General features: G+C 35.1%; 1 protein-coding gene across 2 annotated transcripts in view; it reads left to right on the top strand.

Moving 5' to 3' along the window:
* The window catches only part of PNPLA8 (patatin like phospholipase domain containing 8), a 45,678-nt gene extending 26,459 nt beyond the window's left edge, over positions 1-19,219 (top strand). For both annotated transcript variants that reach the window (XM_069587928.1, XM_069587927.1), the window contains exons 6-10: positions 1,259-1,430; positions 5,152-5,209; positions 7,289-7,483; positions 14,245-14,440; positions 18,146-19,219. In XM_069587928.1, the coding sequence (XP_069444029.1) occupies positions 1,259-1,430; positions 5,152-5,209; positions 7,289-7,483; positions 14,245-14,440; positions 18,146-18,420 (896 nt within the window). In that variant the 3' untranslated portion in view covers positions 18,421-19,219. The remainder of the gene's footprint in view (positions 1-1,258; positions 1,431-5,151; positions 5,210-7,288; positions 7,484-14,244; positions 14,441-18,145) is intronic.
* Positions 19,220-20,233: the final 1,014 nt, after the last annotated feature.

The raw sequence follows: 20,233 nt of genomic DNA, 5'->3' as shown, positions 1-20,233 counted from the left end.
AAAATCCCATAAATGTAGGAGCATGGTAGACTACGTCCATGGGGTCGCAAAGAGTTGGATACGACTGAGTGACTTCACTTTCACTCTAACTTATAGTGCTCATAATTTTCCTTTCTTTTCCATTTTTCATATTCTAATGTGAAACTTTTGTTTGCACATATAGTTTTTATAAAGTTAAAAATACGTATTTAGTTTAAGGTTAACATCCCTGTTGTTCTTTTTTCTCCCCATACAGTAAAATTCAGTATTTTAAAATATCTGTTTATCTTTCCTTAGAAGCAACTTAATTTTTTTAGCAAGTTATTTTTAGTGTAAACATTTTCTGAAACTTGATAAATAACAATTTGTTACATAGTTATACCATACAGTGAATTTTAAAACAAGCTGCAGACTTCTTTTACTAGAATAAGACTTTAAAAATACATAAAATATCTAAAATGCATTATGATAATGATTTACTATTTTTGTTTCTTTTTGTAAGCAGTGATGCCATACAGATCTTTGTCCCTCCCGCTCTCTCTGCATCCCCCAAAGCATTCTTTGCCCCTTTTCCTCCTTAGTTCAGGGTTATGCCAGTTAGGTACACTAGATGGCAGTGTGTGATATCAGTTGCAGCTAGGGTATTAAATCAGCTGTTTAAAAAGACATCCCAGAGACCTAATTTCTTTGTTATGTGACTTCCTGGGACCAACATGAAGGTGTAATTATTTTAAGGAGTTGCTGCTGCTGCTGCTGCTAAGTTGCTTCAGTCGTGTCCAGCTCTGTGCGACCCCATCAACGGAAGCCCACCAGGCTCCCCCGTCCCTGGGATTCTCCAGGCAAGAACACTGGAGTGGGTTAAGGAGTTGATAAGTTGTCAAATATACTGTATTCTGTGACTAAAACTAAGAAATTAAGATTAGAAAGGACATTACCTACCACAGTATCTTAATTATATGTTATTTAATGTAAAATAACACCTTTTTATATATTTTAAAATTATCATCCGTGGTTAGTATTTGTTGACTCTTCATTGAGGCCTGGTAATGCCCTTTACATGTGTTATCCCAGTGTTACAATAATGTATAAATTTTAGTTATTGTAATTATCCTTATTTTATAGATGAACAAGATTAGAGCTCTGGGAGGTTAAGAGGTTTGTCTCAAGTGATAGAGTCAGAAAGTATGAAAGCTATAGTTTTAACCAGGTCTGTGACTCAGAAGGTCTTACAAGTGCTATAATGGTCATACTGATAAAAACTAAGGATTCTTTCTTTCAGGTGCTATATTAGCCTTCATGTTGGGATTGTTTCATATGCCCCTGGATGAATGTGAGGAACTTTATCGAAAATTAGGATCAGATGTGTTTTCACAAAATGTCATTGTTGGAACAGTCAAAATGAGTTGGAGCCATGCATTTTATGACAGTCAAACATGGGAGAACATTCTGAAGTAAGTTGTATTTATTCTTTTAAAAAATGTCTTATATTTAAACAAAGCAGAAAAATGTTAAATACTCAATTTTTGATCTCATTAGAAATAACCACTGCTAATATTTTGGTGAAGTGTATTCTATTCACTGCTTTGTTGGGCTCACATGTGTGAGACTGGTATGTAAAAATTGTAGTCACCTTTTTAAAAGTTGCGACCACATTGTGTGTAGGACATGTTTACCTCCTGTTGATTTTCCTTCACATACAGTTTCCCCTAGGCATCTGCAGGCTACTAGTTCCAGGAACCATCAGGGTACCAGAATCCACAGGTGCTCACCGGCCTTATTTAAAAAGGCATAGTAGTATTAGCCTTTCTCAAATCATTAACAGATATTGTTCTAAAAGATTTAATAATTTTTAAACATTTTCCCCAAAATACTGTAAAGCCATTATACTCACTTTGTAAAAATATAAGCATAAAGTAGAAACTTAAAATCACCCACAGTGTTATTCAGAGCCAAAGGCCTTATATTTTCTAATATTTTTCCCTTGGTGATACATATTTTCACTATATTTTATATAGTGGAAGTTATATTGTATTTATAATTTTCTATCTTTTTCCCTTTTTTCAACTTTATTAAAAGCCCTTGACATATTTTAAAAAAGACTCTGGTACTTTCTGCAGGGTGATGCCATATTTTCTTAACCTAATGTTAAGATTTATGATTTTATGTTTTATGTTTCTGATTTTTTTGTGATTATGAACAGTGCTGTTGTAGGAAGGTTTACATTTCTGCCCACACTTCAGAATATATCAGTAGGTCAGTTTATAAGAAGCATAATTATTGGGTCAATGTTGATGTTTTTCTAAAGTAATTATTAAATATGAAATAGAAAATATATAAAGAAAATAGTGAAAATGTATAGTTCTGCAGAGACCAAAATCACTATTAACATGGTGATGTACATTTTCCTAGAATTTCTTAGAGATAATAAGTGTATGTGTGTGTGAGATTGTGAGCATGCATTTATATTCATACCATTCATAAAATTGGGATGATAATGCATAGGCATTTTCACTTAGCATTTTATTTTTATTGGTTTCCTATGTCATTAGATATTTTTTGAGACATGTTTTAATGATTGTTCACAGTCCATTTTATGGATGTACTATTTTTTAACAAATTTAATAGTGAAAAAAGGATATTTCAGATATTTTTGCACCTAAAATAAAGTTTTGGTGGATACCCTGCATCTCTACCTAAATCTCTGGGTATGCTTTTAAGATAAACTTCTTCAGTGAAATTTTCTGGGTCAGAAAGTTTACATGTTTTAAGAATCTCATAAAGATAGATATATTTGTATACCTGAATTGTTCTTTAAATCAGTTGTCCCAGCTTAGCCACCAGCATCAATTTGTGTTTCCATTTCATGAGATACTTAACACCAAGCATTTTAATTTTTAAAAATTTGTCAGTTTTAGAGATTTTTAAACTGGTATTTCCAGTTGGCATCACGTTGGTTATTGATAAATTTGAACATTTTTTTAAAATTTCTTTTTAGTGTACAGATTTCAAGAGCATAGTACTTGCTCATTTTCCTACGGGGGCTTTGTGCACTATATTATAAATATATTAATCATTTGTTGATATGTTGAAAATGTGCTTTTTAATTAACAATATTTTTTAATGTGAGCTTAAAATCTTCATGTAGTCAGATCTTTTCCTTTAATTTTGAACTTTGATATTAGAAAATGTTTTCTACCTCGAGATCAGGCAAATCTTTATATTATTTTCTAGTCCTAAAGTTTAAATTTATTTTTTTAGGTCATGATTAAGTCTCATGATTCTGTGGTTTGAACTCACTCATGGCTGCTGGCAACCAGTGGGCAGCTCAGCTGAGATGACCGGGACAACTGGTCTTTCTCATCCTGGGCTTTATCCCACTGTGGCAGTCTCAGAATTCCATCAGGGCAAGCCCAGAGCATGAGGACTCACCACACCTTAGTTTAATGACATGTTTGCTGATTCCTGTTGACCAAAAGCACTCAAACCCAGGATCTGTGTGGAAAGGGACTGTATACAAGGGTATGGAAATCAGAAAGGGAAAATTCAGTGAAGGCCTTGCTGTTAATGCTCTACCATGCCCAGTCCCTGTCCTTTTGAGTCATTTTTTTTCTCTCATTGTTTATTGAGAACATATTTATGTTCTTTTTTCCTTGGGATAATGATTTTGTGTTACTGAACGAACTCTATTTTTAATTACAACATCAGTAGAATCTGAGAATATTTTATTTTAACATCTCTCTAAAACAAGCAATTAATGTTTCGATTTTCGCTTCAAATTTATATTCATAACAATTCACTAAGACATTTTAGCTTTTTATAAAATTAAGGCTGAAACAAAAAAATAAATGTGACCTTTGCTTGAAGTGTGAAAGTAGCATATTCCCAGGATCTCTGTCCCAGTTTTACAGAAGATTTCTATGAAAAGATAAAGTGAAAGACCCTTAGGAGAACAAAATTGCCTTGATCTTCATGCAGAAGAAACATGCACATCTGGTTGGGGAAGACAAAGATCTTGTCCTTTATAGAAAGCATTTTACATTGTATTTATAAAAGATAATAAAGAGTATGCTGCTAAGTCACTTCAGTCGTGTCCGACTCTGTGTGACCCCATAGACGGCAGCCCACCAGGCTCCCCTGTCCCTGGGATTCTCCAAGCAAGAACACTGGAGTGGGTTGCCATTTCCTTCTCCAATGCATGAAAGTGAAAAGTGAAAGTGAAGTCACTCAGTCGTGTCTGACTCTTAGTGACCCCATGGACTGCAGCCAACCAGGCTCCTCCGTCCATGGGATTTTCCAGGCAGGAGTACTGGAGTGGGGTGCCATTGCCTTCTCCAAATAAAGGGTATATTGCTACCTAATTTGTAAATATGTGGAATTCAGTAATATTCTAGTTGAGAAATGTAAGTACTGTTTGAAAAAAAAAGTTGTTAGAAAGGCATTTTTCCTTATTGAGCCAAGTTGGAGGAAAAAAAAAAAAAAACACCCAACATTCTTTATATTTAGTACAGGGGAAAAATACATAATTTTTAAGTCTGGAAAAAAAAATCAGCACTGAACAAAATTTCCTTTTAATGGAGTTGTGGAAATTGCTGCCCAAGGGTAATTTCTGTAATGTTGCAGTAATTCAAATGCCAGTTCAGATGGTTTATAAAGCATTTTTGAGGGGTGGCATATGCTCTGTATTGCTAAAACAGGTTTGAAGTCTGAATGTCTTGATCTGGTTTTTAGACTGCTCTGTATATAGCCTGCCATAGTTCAGCACTCTTATTTCAGCACAGTTCCTTTATCCTATCAGGAGGACCCTGAAAACAACTAATTTGTTCTGCCTCTGTGCCTTTCACTCTGTATATGTTCTGGCTTTTAATGGTGTTTTCTTGCCATCAGTGGTGTCCTTGTCAAGCTACACTTCCATCCATCTTTCCTAGATAAGAAAGCCTGTATTGACCCCTCCCCCCACACACACAACCTCCTGCAGAACTGTAGATACTTGTAGTCTGAATTGGAGGTTAATAGGTAGTTATATATTGTTTTATGTGCATTAGTTGGATTGTAAGCTTCCTAGAGGAGAATTTTCTTTTTTGTCCCACATAACAGGAACTGCATAGTGTATGTTCCCTGATATTGGGAAATAAAAATATTTTGATATAATTTAATTCTTCTCCTTTAATAAAGGGACAGGATGGGATCTTCACTAATGATTGAAACAGCAAGAAACCCCACATGTCCTAAGGTAAGCTTAGAGTCTCTTAAATATAACACCTATATGAAATTTAAGGTCAGGTGAATGGAATATTACGAAGGCCCTTTATTAAGGGAAAAGTTTTCTTAGGAACTGCTGTTAATAGATTATATTGATTCCTTATATATTGGGTCATTTTATGAAGATAAAGAATGTGAACAATGGAGCTTTTCTATATCAAGTAAAGGAAAAATTTAAGAACATGAAAGACTGGGACTAAAGAATTATTATAGGGTTAATCTAATCTAGGGATTTAAGGGAAACTGTGGCATTTCCCCCCATAGATTTTTTTAAAGAAACTTCATGTGCCTTGTGAATATGTATTAGATTAGTATACAAATGGAATCCCAACTTTTAAAATGTCACTGTTACTAGAATATGTCTTGGTATGGCTCCTCTTTTTATTTATTTTGTGATGTGAGTATTGCTTGAGTTCTGTGTCCTGTATTAAGACTCGTTATTTGATTAAGGATTAAGGGTTTATGTACCTAGGAATCCCATGCAACTTGTATTTAGTCTTGAATAACAAGCTGTAACCATGAAAAATCAAATACAACTCTCTCTATTGCTCTTTCACTCCTGCTTACACATATTTTCATTCATTCGTTAGATATTAATTATGTACCCCATGTGCCAGCACTGTGCTGGGGACTTTGGATACATTAGTGAGTAAATGCAGGCATGGAGTTTACAGTCCAGTAGGGCAAAGTAAGCATTAGTCAAATGATCACACAAATGAGATACAGTTTTCCTGAAATAAGTGCTTTGGAACACAAAAACAGTTCTCTGAAATCATGTATTTACAAGGACATGAGGGAAAGCTGCTGTAAGGAAGTGTACTTTGAGGTCTCAGTGTAAAGGCTGATGAGCAGTCCTGGCAAAGGGAACAGTCTATACAAGAGGAGTCTTCGAGAAATGCAGGCCCTAGAGACTGGAGCTTAGAGATCCAAGGGCAGCATGTGCAACGAGATTAGAGGGATAGCGCCATCAGACCACGTGAGGCTGTGATGATGAGATGCAGTAGGTTGTTGGAAAGGACCCAAGGATGAGTGCTACACCTCTTGTTTGTTCTCTGGTATCTTCAGGGCTTCTTATTTGTTTGTTCTTAAAATGTGAGCCTTGCTAGACTTTAAAAAAGAAAAAAAGAGTGGGTGTGAGGGAACTGCAGCCACCTCAAAAAGTAATTCACTCCTGATAAATGAGGCAACCGCCCACATATTTCTTAATTGAGCCTGCCTGTATACCAGTTAATGAAAAGGCTCTAGATTTTAGTAAATGGCCAACTCTTATCCGTAGTGGCCTACAGACACACTTGGGTCACTCACAGGAACTTGGAATGTGACTTTTGGTTTATAAAATAGCAAAGCACACAGGCCTCTTGCAGGACTTGGCGTAGAGCCCTAATAACTTAGGCCTCACCAGTACCATTCAGCTTCTTAAAGTTCATATAGCAGGTCATTAACAGATACATCACATTTTATATAAATTCAACTGATACTGATAAAATCTGAGACCCTAGGTAATAAAGATTAGTTTTTTTAATTAAAAAAAAAAAAAACCTCAGCCGCCAGTTATTAACTATGATCAAAAAGCCGTGAGAATTAGTTTGTTGTGTTAGAGTTTCAGTTACTAAAGTCATAATGCTTTCAAAGAGCACAGGAACAAAGATTGATTTATAAGTGATATGAAAATAGTGTATTATTCATCTTTAAGTAGTTTTTGTTCGTTGCTACTACTTCAGTATCATATAAAGTTCTGCAAATTTATGCCTTCTCGAATCTCTTTTTAAGTAGCTAATCAAATCAGGTAGTCAAAGAATATCTCTTATTACTGTTCTTTCATAATGCATTTCTCAAAATTGTCCCAGCCCTTGTTACTGTTTTCCCATTAAAAAAAAAAAAACCTGTTTAAAAGGATCTGCTTCTGTTTGCTTAACATTGGGGTTATGTTATACACTCTACCTTGATGGGTAGAGTTGTACAGTGTTCATTTATACCACTAAATATTTAATATTTACAGTCCTAAATATTGCTGCTTACAATGCATATTGTCCACTTTTTAATCGACTAGGTCGCTGCAGTAAGTACCATAGTGAACAGAGGGGTAACACCAAAAGCCTTTGTGTTCAGAAACTATGGACATTTTCCTGGAATCAACTCTCACTATTTGGGAGGCTGTCAGTATAAAATGTGGCAGGCCATCAGAGCCTCATCCGCTGCTCCAGGCTACTTTGCAGAATATGCGTTAGGAAATGATCTTCATCAAGTAAGTTGACTGTGTGGCTTGTCTTCTAAAACTTTACATGAGTGAAAAGAGTGGGCACTTACAACTGAACTCAGAGGGATGCACCAAGGAAACTTCCTCATGTCTCCACGTGGCAAAAGATGTGTGTGCAGTATAGGATATTTTTAGCCGTTTGTTTTTCTTAAATTAACAAGCCTTCTGGTTTGAGAGCGTATTTTAGGAAAGATTGTATCTTCTGAAATGAGATTCATGACCATTTACGATCATTTTAATTTGATGGAAAAATGTATTATGTGTGCTTAGCTTTCCAGATGTGATAAAAATTAAAAGTGAAACCGTCCCTAAAAGTGCAGAATGCAGTCTGTTGACAGTTTTAGTGGACGTATTTGGAAGGAGATGTAATAAAATAGTAATACTAAACACTCAGTAGGTTAGCTAGGTGCCAGACAGACACCTGTACAGTCCTTTGTACACATTTCCTCATTTAATTATGACTGCTTATGAGACAGAGTGATGTCCATTTTGCAAATGAGAAATTGAAGTCTTAAGAAAAATCATGTGACCAGACTAGGCTTGCAGCTGTTAATTGATGGAGTTAGGATGCTGTCTATAATTATACTATTTTAAAATTTATGGCTAAATGATCTATTAAGCTGAACATTGTTTCTATAATGTTGAATAATATATTCTTTTTCTTTGACAGAGATTTTATTTATCATAAATTATTTTTTCTATCAAGTTTTCCCACTATTTATGAAAATCTTAACTCATAGTTTATACTCAATGATAAAAAGAGTCAACAAACCTTTTGAGCTGATAACTTCCAAAATACATGTTTTAATGTATACTTACATTAAAGAGTCGGACATGACTGAGCGACTTCACTTCACTTCAGTGTATGCTTAATTTATTATATGCTACTACACTTAAAATTCTTTGATGGAGTCGATAACCTTAACTCTCCTGTCTGGCTCAGTATTCAGATATGGTCAAGAAGAAAACTAATTTTGAAAATAAATTTTAGATATTGTTCAAAAACTCATAGTTTTTTATGTAAATGCATAGCATCTATATATGTGTTAATGTTACAATATCTAAAACATTGTTATCAATTTCATCTTCTATAATTTTATGTACCAACTTAGATATATTGTATTTTTAAGTGTTACATTCAGCTATCTCATTTTCTTTCTGTCTTACCAGAAGTAATATTATAATCTTGGCAATTAAGAGATTAAAATTGGTTCCTTTGGCCTCTGGAGTCAGTGCAGACTGTTTCCTACTTGGTCAGCTCAGTCATTGCAGAGTTATGTAAGGCACTTCCCATTCTCGCTTTCCTTTGCTGTATTCCTCCCCCTCAGGGCAGAAAGTGCTAGCTGTAGAGCTTGGTTCTAACATTTTATTTCAGGATTTACTGGTCATAATAAAAATTGTATTTTAATATATATGTTGCCATTTGTAACGATGACTTCATATTCCATGGTGTTTTCACCATGTCATAAATGGAGAAATAACAGTTTATTTGGAAATGTAATTGTTAATGTTTATAGCTTACAACTTGAATACTTGTCATGCTACAAAATTGCAATTATGCCAAATGTTAGTGAAAGTTTCAGGACCATACATTCCCAGACTTCAAAAGAAGTTATCTCACTTGCTCTTTATGCTTTACCTAAGAGGAAGTAGTTCTAAGATTTAATTTAGTCCTATAGAATGCAAATCATAAACCAAAGTAATTCAGTGATTCTTTTTCCATTTCAGATTAGCCTAGTGATATTTCTTTCCATGCAAAGCAATTTTTATTTTGATGACCATAATATTTGAACTTAGGCTGGTCTACAGAGTAAAATAATTTATATAAATTTTATTTAAAGCATGTAACTATGCAGGGAAATGTGCTCAATATTTTGTAATGACCTCTGAGGGAAAAGAATCTGAAGAAGAAAATATTTAGTTTCATAAATATATATATATAAATGAATTGCTGTGCAGACACGACTTAACGATTACACCACCACCACCTCCATCACACCTGAAACTAACATATTGTAAATCGACTATTCAACTGTAAAAAATTAAAAAATAATTCATAAAATCATATATGCAGAGAATATACTTTCATGTAAATCAATGACTTGATTCCAGAAAGATTAGCACATCTAACTTAAGAATATTCTGATAGAATCTAGAATCTAAGCAAACCATATTTGAGCAAATATTTTCCTTATTCCGTATTCCTTTCTGGATACTTGAAGAAATGGGATATTTTTCTCTTCCAAAGACACCATGTAAGGCTGATTAGACTATTCTAAGATATGCTGCTGCTGCTAAGTTGCTTCAGTCGTGTCTGACTCTGCAACCCCATAGATGGCAGCCCACCAGGTTCCCCCGTCCCTGGGATTCTCCAGGCAAGAACACTGGAGTGGGTTGCCATTTCCTTCTCCAGTGCATAAAAGTGAAAGTGAAGTCACTTAGTCGTGTCCTACTCTTCACGACCCCACGGACTGCAGCCCACCAGGCTCTTCCGCCCATGGGATTTTTCAGGCAAGAGTACTGGAGTGGGTTGCCATTGCCTTCTCCTTCTAAGATATGAATGATCTTAATTGCTTAAACAAAGAAAACATTCAAGTAAAGTTCCCTTCCTACTCTTTAAAAATTGCCAAGAAGTTTAAAAACTATAACTCACTATTTATTACAATCTTCTTCTCCTTAGCTCTTAGAAAAATTATATTCAGTATTTCTAGTCTCATTTCTAAAATGAGACTTGTCATGTCTTTTTAACTGTCATGTCTGACATATGTTTTAATGTAAGTTCATATTCTTTATATAATCAGGTAAAGTATAAATTATAAATTATGGGACTTCCCTAGTGGCTCAGACTATAAAGAATCTGCCTGCAATGCAGAAGACCCGGGTTCGATCCCTGAGTTGGGAAGATCCCCAGGAAAAAGGCATGGCAACCCACTCCAGTATTCCTGCCTGGAAAATTCCATGGACAGAGAAGTCTGGCGGGCTTTTCCCATAGTCCATGGGGTTGCAAAGAGTCAGGCACAACTGAGTGACTAACACTGAAGTACAAGTTGGTGGATGGGTAGATTTCATTTGTCTTTGTAAAGAAATGAATGTTATTACAGTATTGCAAGGTTTATTAGACATCCTGGGAAACTATAAAGTAGGAAGAATTCTTCTTGAATAGCTTCTAATGTATTATTTGTCTCCCCCAAGCCAAATAGCATCATATTTATCTTGAAATAACTACTTTTTACAAAATTATCCCTTCTCTCTTTTTAACAGCTTTATTAAAGCAGAATTGATAGACAAAAAACTATGCATATTTTATGTGTACAGTTTAATGAAGTTGATCATATGCATATCCCTTCTCTCTTTCCACCTCCTCCTCCAAAATTAAATCATTTTTTCACTGTCTGTGGAGAAAGATCCTGATAAATTAGTTTGCACTAAAGGTTTTGCTGGCAGATTCTAATATATTATTTCTTTTAGTCCTTATTTACATTTTAAAACGTTGGGTTCAGAACTCAGAATACATTAACCTAAAACAAATCATGATATTTCATATTAACCTTCCAAGTAAAGCAGAAAGAGCCTGCCTAGCATTTTCTGTGCTAAATTATGCCTGTGCCAGGCCACAACTAACAGTATTCATTTTAACTGGATAAAATGTTGAGAGTGCTTACTCGGTTCCAGACATTATGTTAACCATAAAGAATATGAAAGTTTTTAATAATTGCTGACATATTGTTTGTGTTTCCTGGATCTTATCATCAAATAACTCAAAACTAGAAGAAGATAAACAGTTATAGAATGAGATGATAAATTCAATAATAAAAATATGTACAGAGTTAAGAAGTAGTATAAAAGATATGATTTGTCAGGATTGGCTTTACAAAGAAGTCTTCTGAGTTTATATATAAAGAATGAATAGTTGATTAGGATAGAAATAGGATGGAGAAGACAGGGAATCATTGCTTAATGGTTGCAGATCCTATTTGGTATATAAAAACATTTTGGAAAACATTCTGAGTGTTACTGATGCCACTGAATTGTAACCTTAAAAATGCTTAAAAGGACCAAATTTATGTTATATATATTTTTTCATAATAAAAGACAAATTTTTAAACACCCCATTAGGGAGTTCCCTGGTAGTTAAGATTTGGCACTTTACTGCCATCACCCAGGTTCAGTCCCTTGTCAGGGAACTGAGATCCCCTAAGCTGTGCTGCATGGCCAAAATTTAAAAAAAAAAAACAAAAAACAACTAAACATGAGTTGATTAAGCCACATTCATTTGTATGATGCATTGGTTATTTTCCAGTATAAATTCTGATTTATGATGTGAAATGATTAAATATACATTAAAAGCAGTAAAAAGTATCCAGATATTAGGCTTTTAAAAAAGCACATGCATGATGTACTACAGTTAAAACACAGTGCTGTGTACCTCTAAAAGATAAGTATCAATTTATTTTGATGCTTATACAATAAGTATGAATAAGTTTATTTTTCAAGTCTGTTTTACCTCAGCGCTTCGAATAAGCAGTGGCTGATAAACGTGAAGTACACAATAAATAAGTAAATGTGAGTATGAATACTGTGTGGGTGGAAAGGCTTCAGGAGATGCCATAAACATTACATTAGCCTAATGACTTGCCAATAGAAAAGGCATCTAACACGAGTAGGCTCTCATCTAACAAGAGTGGGCTAATAACTCTGTAAATGGCCTAAGGAGTGGTATGCCTTACCATTGGGCTGAAGTGAATACCAAAAATGTCAACTTCTGCACTGTTTCGGATGGAAACCAAGTAAAGTTTAAGGAACAGGAACTTTAATTTTGAAGCAAGCTATTAAAACCATTGAAAACTTGGCAACTTTTGATGGGGGGTTAATTTTATTATTATCTCTTCTTGCTAAACCTTGTTTGCCCCTCTTTTCTCCCCTTTTTCTCTTTTCTTAATCCTTCTTTATCAGTTCAGTTCAGTCACTCAGTCATGTCCCACTCTTTGCGACCCCTTGGACTGCAGCACGCCAGGCTTCCCTGTCCATCACCAACTCCCAGAGCTTGCTCAAACTCATGTCCGTCGAGTTAGTGGTGCCATCCAACCATCTCATCCTCTGTCATCCCCTTCTCCTCCTTCCTTCAATCTTTCCCAACATCAGGGTCTTTTCCAGTGGGTCAGTTCGTCTCATCAGGTGGCCAAAGTATTGGAGTTTCAGTTTTAGCCTCAGTCCTTCCAGTGAATATTCAGAACTGATTTCCTTTAGGATTGACTGGTTTGATCTCCCTGCAGTCCAAGGGACTCTCTAGAGTCTTCTCCAACACCACAGTTCTAAAGAAGCAGTTTTTTGGCACTCAGCTTTCTTTATAGTCCCTCTCTCACATCCATACATGACTACTGGAAAAACCATAGTTTTGACTAGACGGACCTTTGTTGGCGAAGTAATGTCTCTGCTTCTTAATATGCTGTCTAGGTTGGTCATGGCTTTTTTTTCCAAGGAACAAGCATCTTTTAATTTCATGGCTGCAGTCACCATGTGCAGTGATTTTGGACCCCCCAAAATTAAACTCCCTGTTTGCATTGTTTCCCCATCTATTTGCCATGAAATGATGGGACCATGATGCCATGATCTTAGTTTTCTGAATGTTGAGTTTTAAGGCAACTTTTTCATGCTCCTCTTTCATTTTCATCGGGAGGCTCTAAAGTTCTTCTTTGTTTTCTTCCATAAGGGTGGTGTCATCTGTGTATCTGAGGTGGTTGTTTTTCCTCCTGGCAATCTTGATTCTAGCTTGTGCTTCATCCAGCCCAGCATTTCACATGATGTGCTCTGCATATAAGTTAAATAAGCAGGGTGACAATATACAACCTTGACATACTCCTTTCTCAATTTGAAAGCAGTCTGTTGTTTCATGTCCCATGGAACTATCCTTCTTTATAGTTTTTATGATAATGAAATGTTTCATCTAAAACAGCCAAATGATTAGAAGTTATAGAGTATAAATATAGAATTGAAGATAAAAATAATTTCATGAAAGAAATAGCTTTCTGCTGAATTAGGAGTGGAATATGGTATGGCTGTCGTTCATTTTATCCCATTCCTGGCATAAACCTCACGTGATATATCTACTCAATTTTGAACAGCTATAAACTTTTAGAAAATTATTTTCTTTCCTTGTGGATTCTTCAAAATAATCTAGATTATTGATAATGCTTAGAAATATAAAGCTCACCTACTTTGTTTAGGTTATATCTGCAGTAAATGAAATTGATACTTTGAAATTGTATTGTTAATAAAATTTCAACTTAAATTGCTTTAATCAATTTGGTTTTATTGGATTTGTGAAAGAACTGGTCTTTATTTATTTGGTAAAACCACAGTTATTTTGTTAGACTTTATATAGACTCTGTTAACCACTAAACAAGGATAAAAACCTTTAAAAGTAATTCTGTTCATTTGAGTAATTTTGAACAAAATATTCAGAGCAATCCAAAGTTGAAAAACAACCTCCGTAATAGTAAAGGAAAGTTTAATAAAGCCAGTGGAGCCAGTGAATTTTCATATGACTTCTTTTGTAGCTGTAGTTTATAAAATAAATCCACTTTAAAGGAATCTCTTATTTTTAAATAATTTGTTAAGTTTATTATGTAGTTCAGTTTTCCTAATTGAGTAAATTTCAAACTGTGGAAAATGTAATTTGTTTTCACATTTGTAAAAAAGAATTTGACTTCAAATTTACTTCCTATATTTGTTTGACTTACATTTTGCAGGATGGAGGTTTGCTCCTGAATAACCCTTCCGCATTAGCAATGCACGAGTGTAAATGTCTTTGGCCAGACGTCCCCTTAGAGTGTATAGTATCCCTGGGCACTGGGCGTTACGAGAGTGATGTGAGAAACAACGTGATGTACACGAGCCTAAAAACCAAACTGTCTAACGTTATCAACAGTGCTACAGACACAGAAGGTTAGTCTGTTTATTTGCTGTCTTAGTGTACTTTGCCTTTAGAATTCAGTTTTTGGTAGGCTATGCTGAAGCTCACTGCAAGAAGAACATTGTTACGTCTGTATTGCAGGCGTAGGAAGCACATGGGAGCAGGTCTTTGTCATTTCTCTTTCTCCTCACTCATTTCTACAGTGGCAACTTCTCTGTGTGGGAGCTAATGGTACCTTTGCCTCCTTACAGTTGGAGAAGTAGCTGAGGCAGGAGTAGCAAAAAGGCTTGGTTGGAGACTCTTAAGAAAAAGGAGGTTGGTTCAGATAAACACAGGATAACAGGGAGAGAATCAGAATATTTCTGGATTATTTAATAACATGGAGGCAAACCAGAATAAGCCCTTACTTCCACTCTGGCTACCCCTGTAATCTAGCCTTCGTAATAAAGCCCAAGTGATCCTTTATTTATTTTTTTTAAGGTTTTTAAAATAACATTTATTTCTTAAAAGTTAACATGTGCATAATAGGAAACCAAAATCACAAGAAGCAAAGAACGAAGTCATTCATAATCACAAGCAGTTTACCATTTGACATGTCCTTTTAGGTCTCATTTGTGTATTTTCACAACTATTAAAATGTAAATTACATCATGTCTTTACCTGGTTCCAAACCCTCTAGGCTTCCCATCACACTTAGAACAAAATCCCAAAGCCTCATTCACTGAAATTCACCAGGCCTTGGAAGACCTAGCTTTTGAATTCATCTCTTCCCCTTCTCTCAAGTGGTGTCCCCTCTGTAAAGTGTGTCCAGCTACACTTGAATTCTTGCTGTTCCTCAACTTCCTAAGAAGGCCCTGCCTCAGATATCTGTCTTCTGTTTGTAAAGCCTTGCCCAGATATCAGTACGTGCTTGAGTCCCTCCCTTAACTTCATTCTGGTCTCTGCTCAGATGTCACTTTCCCTGAGAGCCCATTTCTGTTCACTTTCTAATCTCTGTATCCCACCAGAATGTAAGCAGAAACTTACCCAGCTAACTATGTTGACTGCAGTGCCTGGCACATAGTAGGCAGTCAGTATTTGTTGACTTTCTAATTTTGGCCTTTGAGATCTAGAGCTTGAAATCTGTTATTAAATTTGTAACAAGAATTGTTCCCACTTAACAGCCCCTTGCTTCTGAATCTCATTCTCTCTCTATTATCTTATTACTGACTGAGTCATCAGCCAATGTGAGCATCTTAAACTTCCCACTAAGGACGTTTATTTACTAAATGATAACCCAAGAAACTTCCCTGGTGGCTCAGATGGTAAAGCGTCTGCCTACAATGCAGGAGACCTGGGCTCAATCCCTGGGTCAGGAAGATCTCCTGGAGAAGGAAATGGCAACCCACTCCAATATTCTTGCCTGGAAAATCCCATGGACGGAGGAACCTGGTAGGCTATAGCCCATGGGGTCGCAAACTGTTGGACACGACTAAGCGACTTCACTTTCACTTTCAACCCAATAAAAGGTGACATTCTGGATTTTTCACTGTCTACAATTTTGTTGTGAAATCAATAAAATATTCTTACCATAAGCAGTCTTCTTAGAAAAAGATAGCTTTGATCACCCAGTCTCATGATACTTATATGTATACCTTGTGCAAACCACATTATTGGCTAACTTGAAATTTTTAAGAAATATGAAATACTGCCTTTGTGCACATATACTCTAGTTAATGAAGAATTAGAGTGAAACTTGTAACTGCTGATATTAGATGGTTATTGATGTATAAAAACAGCAGTTTCCTTTGAAAGTTATATGCAAGACCTGAATGGTAAAAAGCACAAAACATTACTGAGAGAAATTAAAGCAGCCAATTATCAAATAATTAATAACTGTGCTCATGAATTCAAAATGTCAGTATTGTTATGCTGGCAAACCACAGATTGATTTATTGACTTCATGCAACTGCTAGAGAAATGAAAATGAACTTTCTGTGGGGTAGAGATTAACACGATGACTGTAAAATTCATATGGGTATGCAAAGGACCTAGAGTAACCAAAACAGTTTTGAAAAAGAACAAAATTAGAGGACTTAGATCCTCTGACTTTGAGGCTGTAAAACTACAGTAAGCAAGGGTGGTGTTTGCATTAGATCAGTGGTACCCAATAATACAGGAATTGATCCATACATGTGTGCTCAAAAGATTTTTGACAAAGATAACTCGAAGAGGAAAGGATAATCTTTTCAACAAATAGTACCAGGACAATTAGATAACTGTATTTAAAAAACTGAACCTTGCTGAACCTTGACCCTTCACACCATATACAAAAACTAACTTGAAATGGATCATAGATCTAAATATAGGAGTTAAAACTGCAAATCTTCTAAAATACCCTAGAGAAAATCTTAATGACTTTGGGTTAAGTAAAGAGTCTTTGATAGTACATAAGAGGAAAAATAGATAAATTAGACTTCATTAAGTTATAAATTTTGTTCTTCAAAAGACACTTTTAATAAAATGAAGAGATAAGCTATCTACTGAAGTCAAATATTAGTAAAATATGTCCATCATCAGAACCAAATGTACAATCAGATGCAAAACATACAGAAAATGTTTCCAGTATATCATATATGGAATATATAGAGATGAAAACAAAAAAATCAATGGAAAAAAATGGCCAGAATATTTGAACAGACACTTCACTGAAGAAGATATACAGGGGACTGATAAGTACATGAAAGATTTTTCAACATTATTAGTCATTAGGGAAATGAATATTAAAAGCACAAAATACCAGTATACACCCTCTAAAATGATTAAAAATAAGACCCAGCAATAACAAGTCTTCGCAAAGATAAAGAACAGTGGGACTCAGATAATCCTAATGGTTGACGTGCAGAATGGTGCAGCCATTTGGAAAAGAGTGTTGTTGTTCTTGATAAGTATACTTTTACCGTATGAACAAGCAGTTTCATCCCTGAGTATGCAACAAAAATAGAACCATATATCCACAAAATGATTTAGGATTACTTCTAATAGCTGAAAACTGAAGAGAAGCAGACCCAGACCAGAGAGAACAAATTGTGTAATACCCCTACAGTGAATTACTACTTAGCAATAAAAAGGAAGAAACTGTTGATCCATACTGCAACATGCATTTCAGAAGCATTTTGCTGAGTACAAACAATAACCAGACACAGAAGAGCTGTATATATATTTGTAAGTTTGTTTATATGAAATTCTAGAAAAGGCAAAAGATGAAGAATCAACCATAAAGAGGCATGAAGAAGCTTTCGGGGTGATGGACAATATTCTGTGTCATGGTGGTTGTGATCAAACAAGTGTATACAGCTGTCAAAACCTGACAGTTTAGACATTTAAAATTTATTAACCTTACTGTATATAAACTATACCTCAATAAAGATGATCTCAGGAAATTAAAAAACAACAAAAGGAAGGTTGAAAAGGCATCTCAGCAGTGGCTAACAGTATGACCGAAAACAGAAGAGAGTCCTGGAGCTGGGATCCTAATTTAACAGAATTATATGGTATATATCAGGAATTGAATTTCATTTCATAGTTATATTCAATATTATGGATTCTTTACTCCTGCCGTTAATTAGCTAGAATGTGAAAAATAAGCAAGGCTTTCTGATTTGCCTGAAATAGTATAATTTAAATAAACATAAAATTAGATCATTGCAGAATAACTTGATTTTTTAATTTGCCCTGTCCTCTCTTTGTTTTAACAGAAGTCCATGTAATGCTTGATGGTCTGTTACCTCCTGACACCTATTTTAGATTTAATCCTGTTATGTGTGAAAACATACCTCTAGATGAAAGTCGAAATGAAAAGCTGAATCAGCTGCAGTTGGAAGGGTTGAAGTACATAGAAAGAAATGAAGAAAAAATGAAAAAACTTGCAAAAATATTAAGTCAAGAAAAAACAACTCTGCAGAAAATTAATGATTGGATAAAACTAAAAACTGACATGTATGAAGGCCTTCCATTCTTTTCAAAATTGTGATGAGTGTGTATGTGTAGTCTCCTAACTGAATGCTTGTTGAGAAGATCCACAGAATAAGGAATCATGGGGTTCAGCATGATTTATCATTAAAATGCTCTTGAATTCTGGGGAATCCTGAAAAGACAGTGTTTGGACCAGCTTGCACAGTACAGAGAGAGTGTACTTGATTACAGAATTCATATGGAAATTAGGTTTTTATGATGTTAATAATTAACTGTGCTTTAGGAATCTTACTGTACTAGTTGGTTTTAGTACATATCGATGTTGTATTGTTTGATGTTTGAAAATTTATTAATATATGTGCCAAACAAGAACTGAAAACTATCACATTATACTTGGAATTTTTACTTTAGTCACCATAATCATGTTAAATTTATTTAATCATTGATTTTCTTTCATGTGGAAAAACTAATTTCTTCTTCATTACTTTAAACATTACTTAGGTTTTTGGTAGCTACATTCTGTGATCCAAATATTGCCTCCCACGATTGTCATGTGATCTAAACAGATGCAGAAAAAAAATGAAATTCTCTCTATCAAAGGACTTTTACATTTGAAATATGAAAGAGCCAGATACCATTTTCTATTCCAAATATGTTTATTTCAACGTTGTTTGGTTCCGAAAGATAGGTGAAGTTCCAGTCAACCACTTTTCCCTCCCTAAAACTTGAAGATAATCCTGTGTGTCAATTTTATAGCTCTAGCTTATCATTCACTCATATGAAATTAATTATTTAAATTTACTGAGGAAATACCTCATCATTAGCAAAAAATAAACTGTTGAAATAATCTGTTAAAAGGCTGATGTCATTTTTAAATTAATTACTATTTATAACGTAGCCTGTCATCTCTTTGTAGCTCTGTCAACAGTATGCTTTAAAAAAATGTCAGGCTTGTTTTATCTTAACTCCTTTAACCATCTAGACTTCACAGAGATTAATAACATATACAGCAACTTGCATCATTGTTTATGCTAACCAAATTCATCTTTGTTGTGTTATCTATCTGCCATATAAATCCTTTACCATGTTTAGATTTGTCAAGAAAAATGAAAAGAGGTGAGTGTCCTTTGCTTTCTCTACATAAACTGGAGCTAAACCCATTACTGTGTCTTTGTATCAGTGCTGCGTAGAGCCAGTGAGGCATGGTTCACAGATGCCGGGGGAGCTGAGAGTCTGGATGGTAATTTGGGCTCCAATGCACAGTCCTTCTGTTTTGACTTGGAGGAGGGTGGATAACCTCTCTGGGCTTCAGATATTTCATTCTGGGAAAGTGGGAAGAGCTAGCTGTAAAATTTTATTTACTATTAGGGCAACTGGAAAGAAAATTCTACAAATGTAGAAGCAAACGATTAGAAGAGATGTGAAAATGAATTTTCGGTCCTACAGAGGTAAAATATCTGCTCTTTTCAAAGAAGCAAAGAATTCTCTGTTTCAGAAAAAAAAAATGTAATTATCCAACTCATCAACTATTTTAAAAATATAGAAAATAAAAGTTGTAGCTCAGTCTTCTTTGGATAAATCTGTTCTTATTTATATGATCAGTGCTGTGTTGGTAATATTTCACTTCTGTACTTGCTGCTGATGATGTCCATTATTAAAAATGGTGCCTTGGGTAGAGTTGTCCTTAGAGGCATATAGGCTGGGGTGGAGAGAGCCTGGCCAGGGTTATAATTACACTCTGCACCTCTCCCTTTCCCATGCCACACTTTATCCAGGAGAAAGTAGGTGACAAAGAAACCTTCTGAGAGGGAGGGAAGTCAGGAATACTGAGCATGCAGTCTGACGGGACACAACCCTGCGTCCTGCCCAGC

The sequence above is a fragment of the Ovis canadensis genome, chromosome 4 (genome assembly GCF_042477335.2).
Source record: "Ovis canadensis isolate MfBH-ARS-UI-01 breed Bighorn chromosome 4, ARS-UI_OviCan_v2, whole genome shotgun sequence".
Classification (NCBI taxonomy): Eukaryota; Metazoa; Chordata; class Mammalia; order Artiodactyla; family Bovidae; genus Ovis; species Ovis canadensis.
Note: the sequence above shows the minus strand (reverse complement) of the source record. Positions and strands in the feature narration are given on the sequence as shown.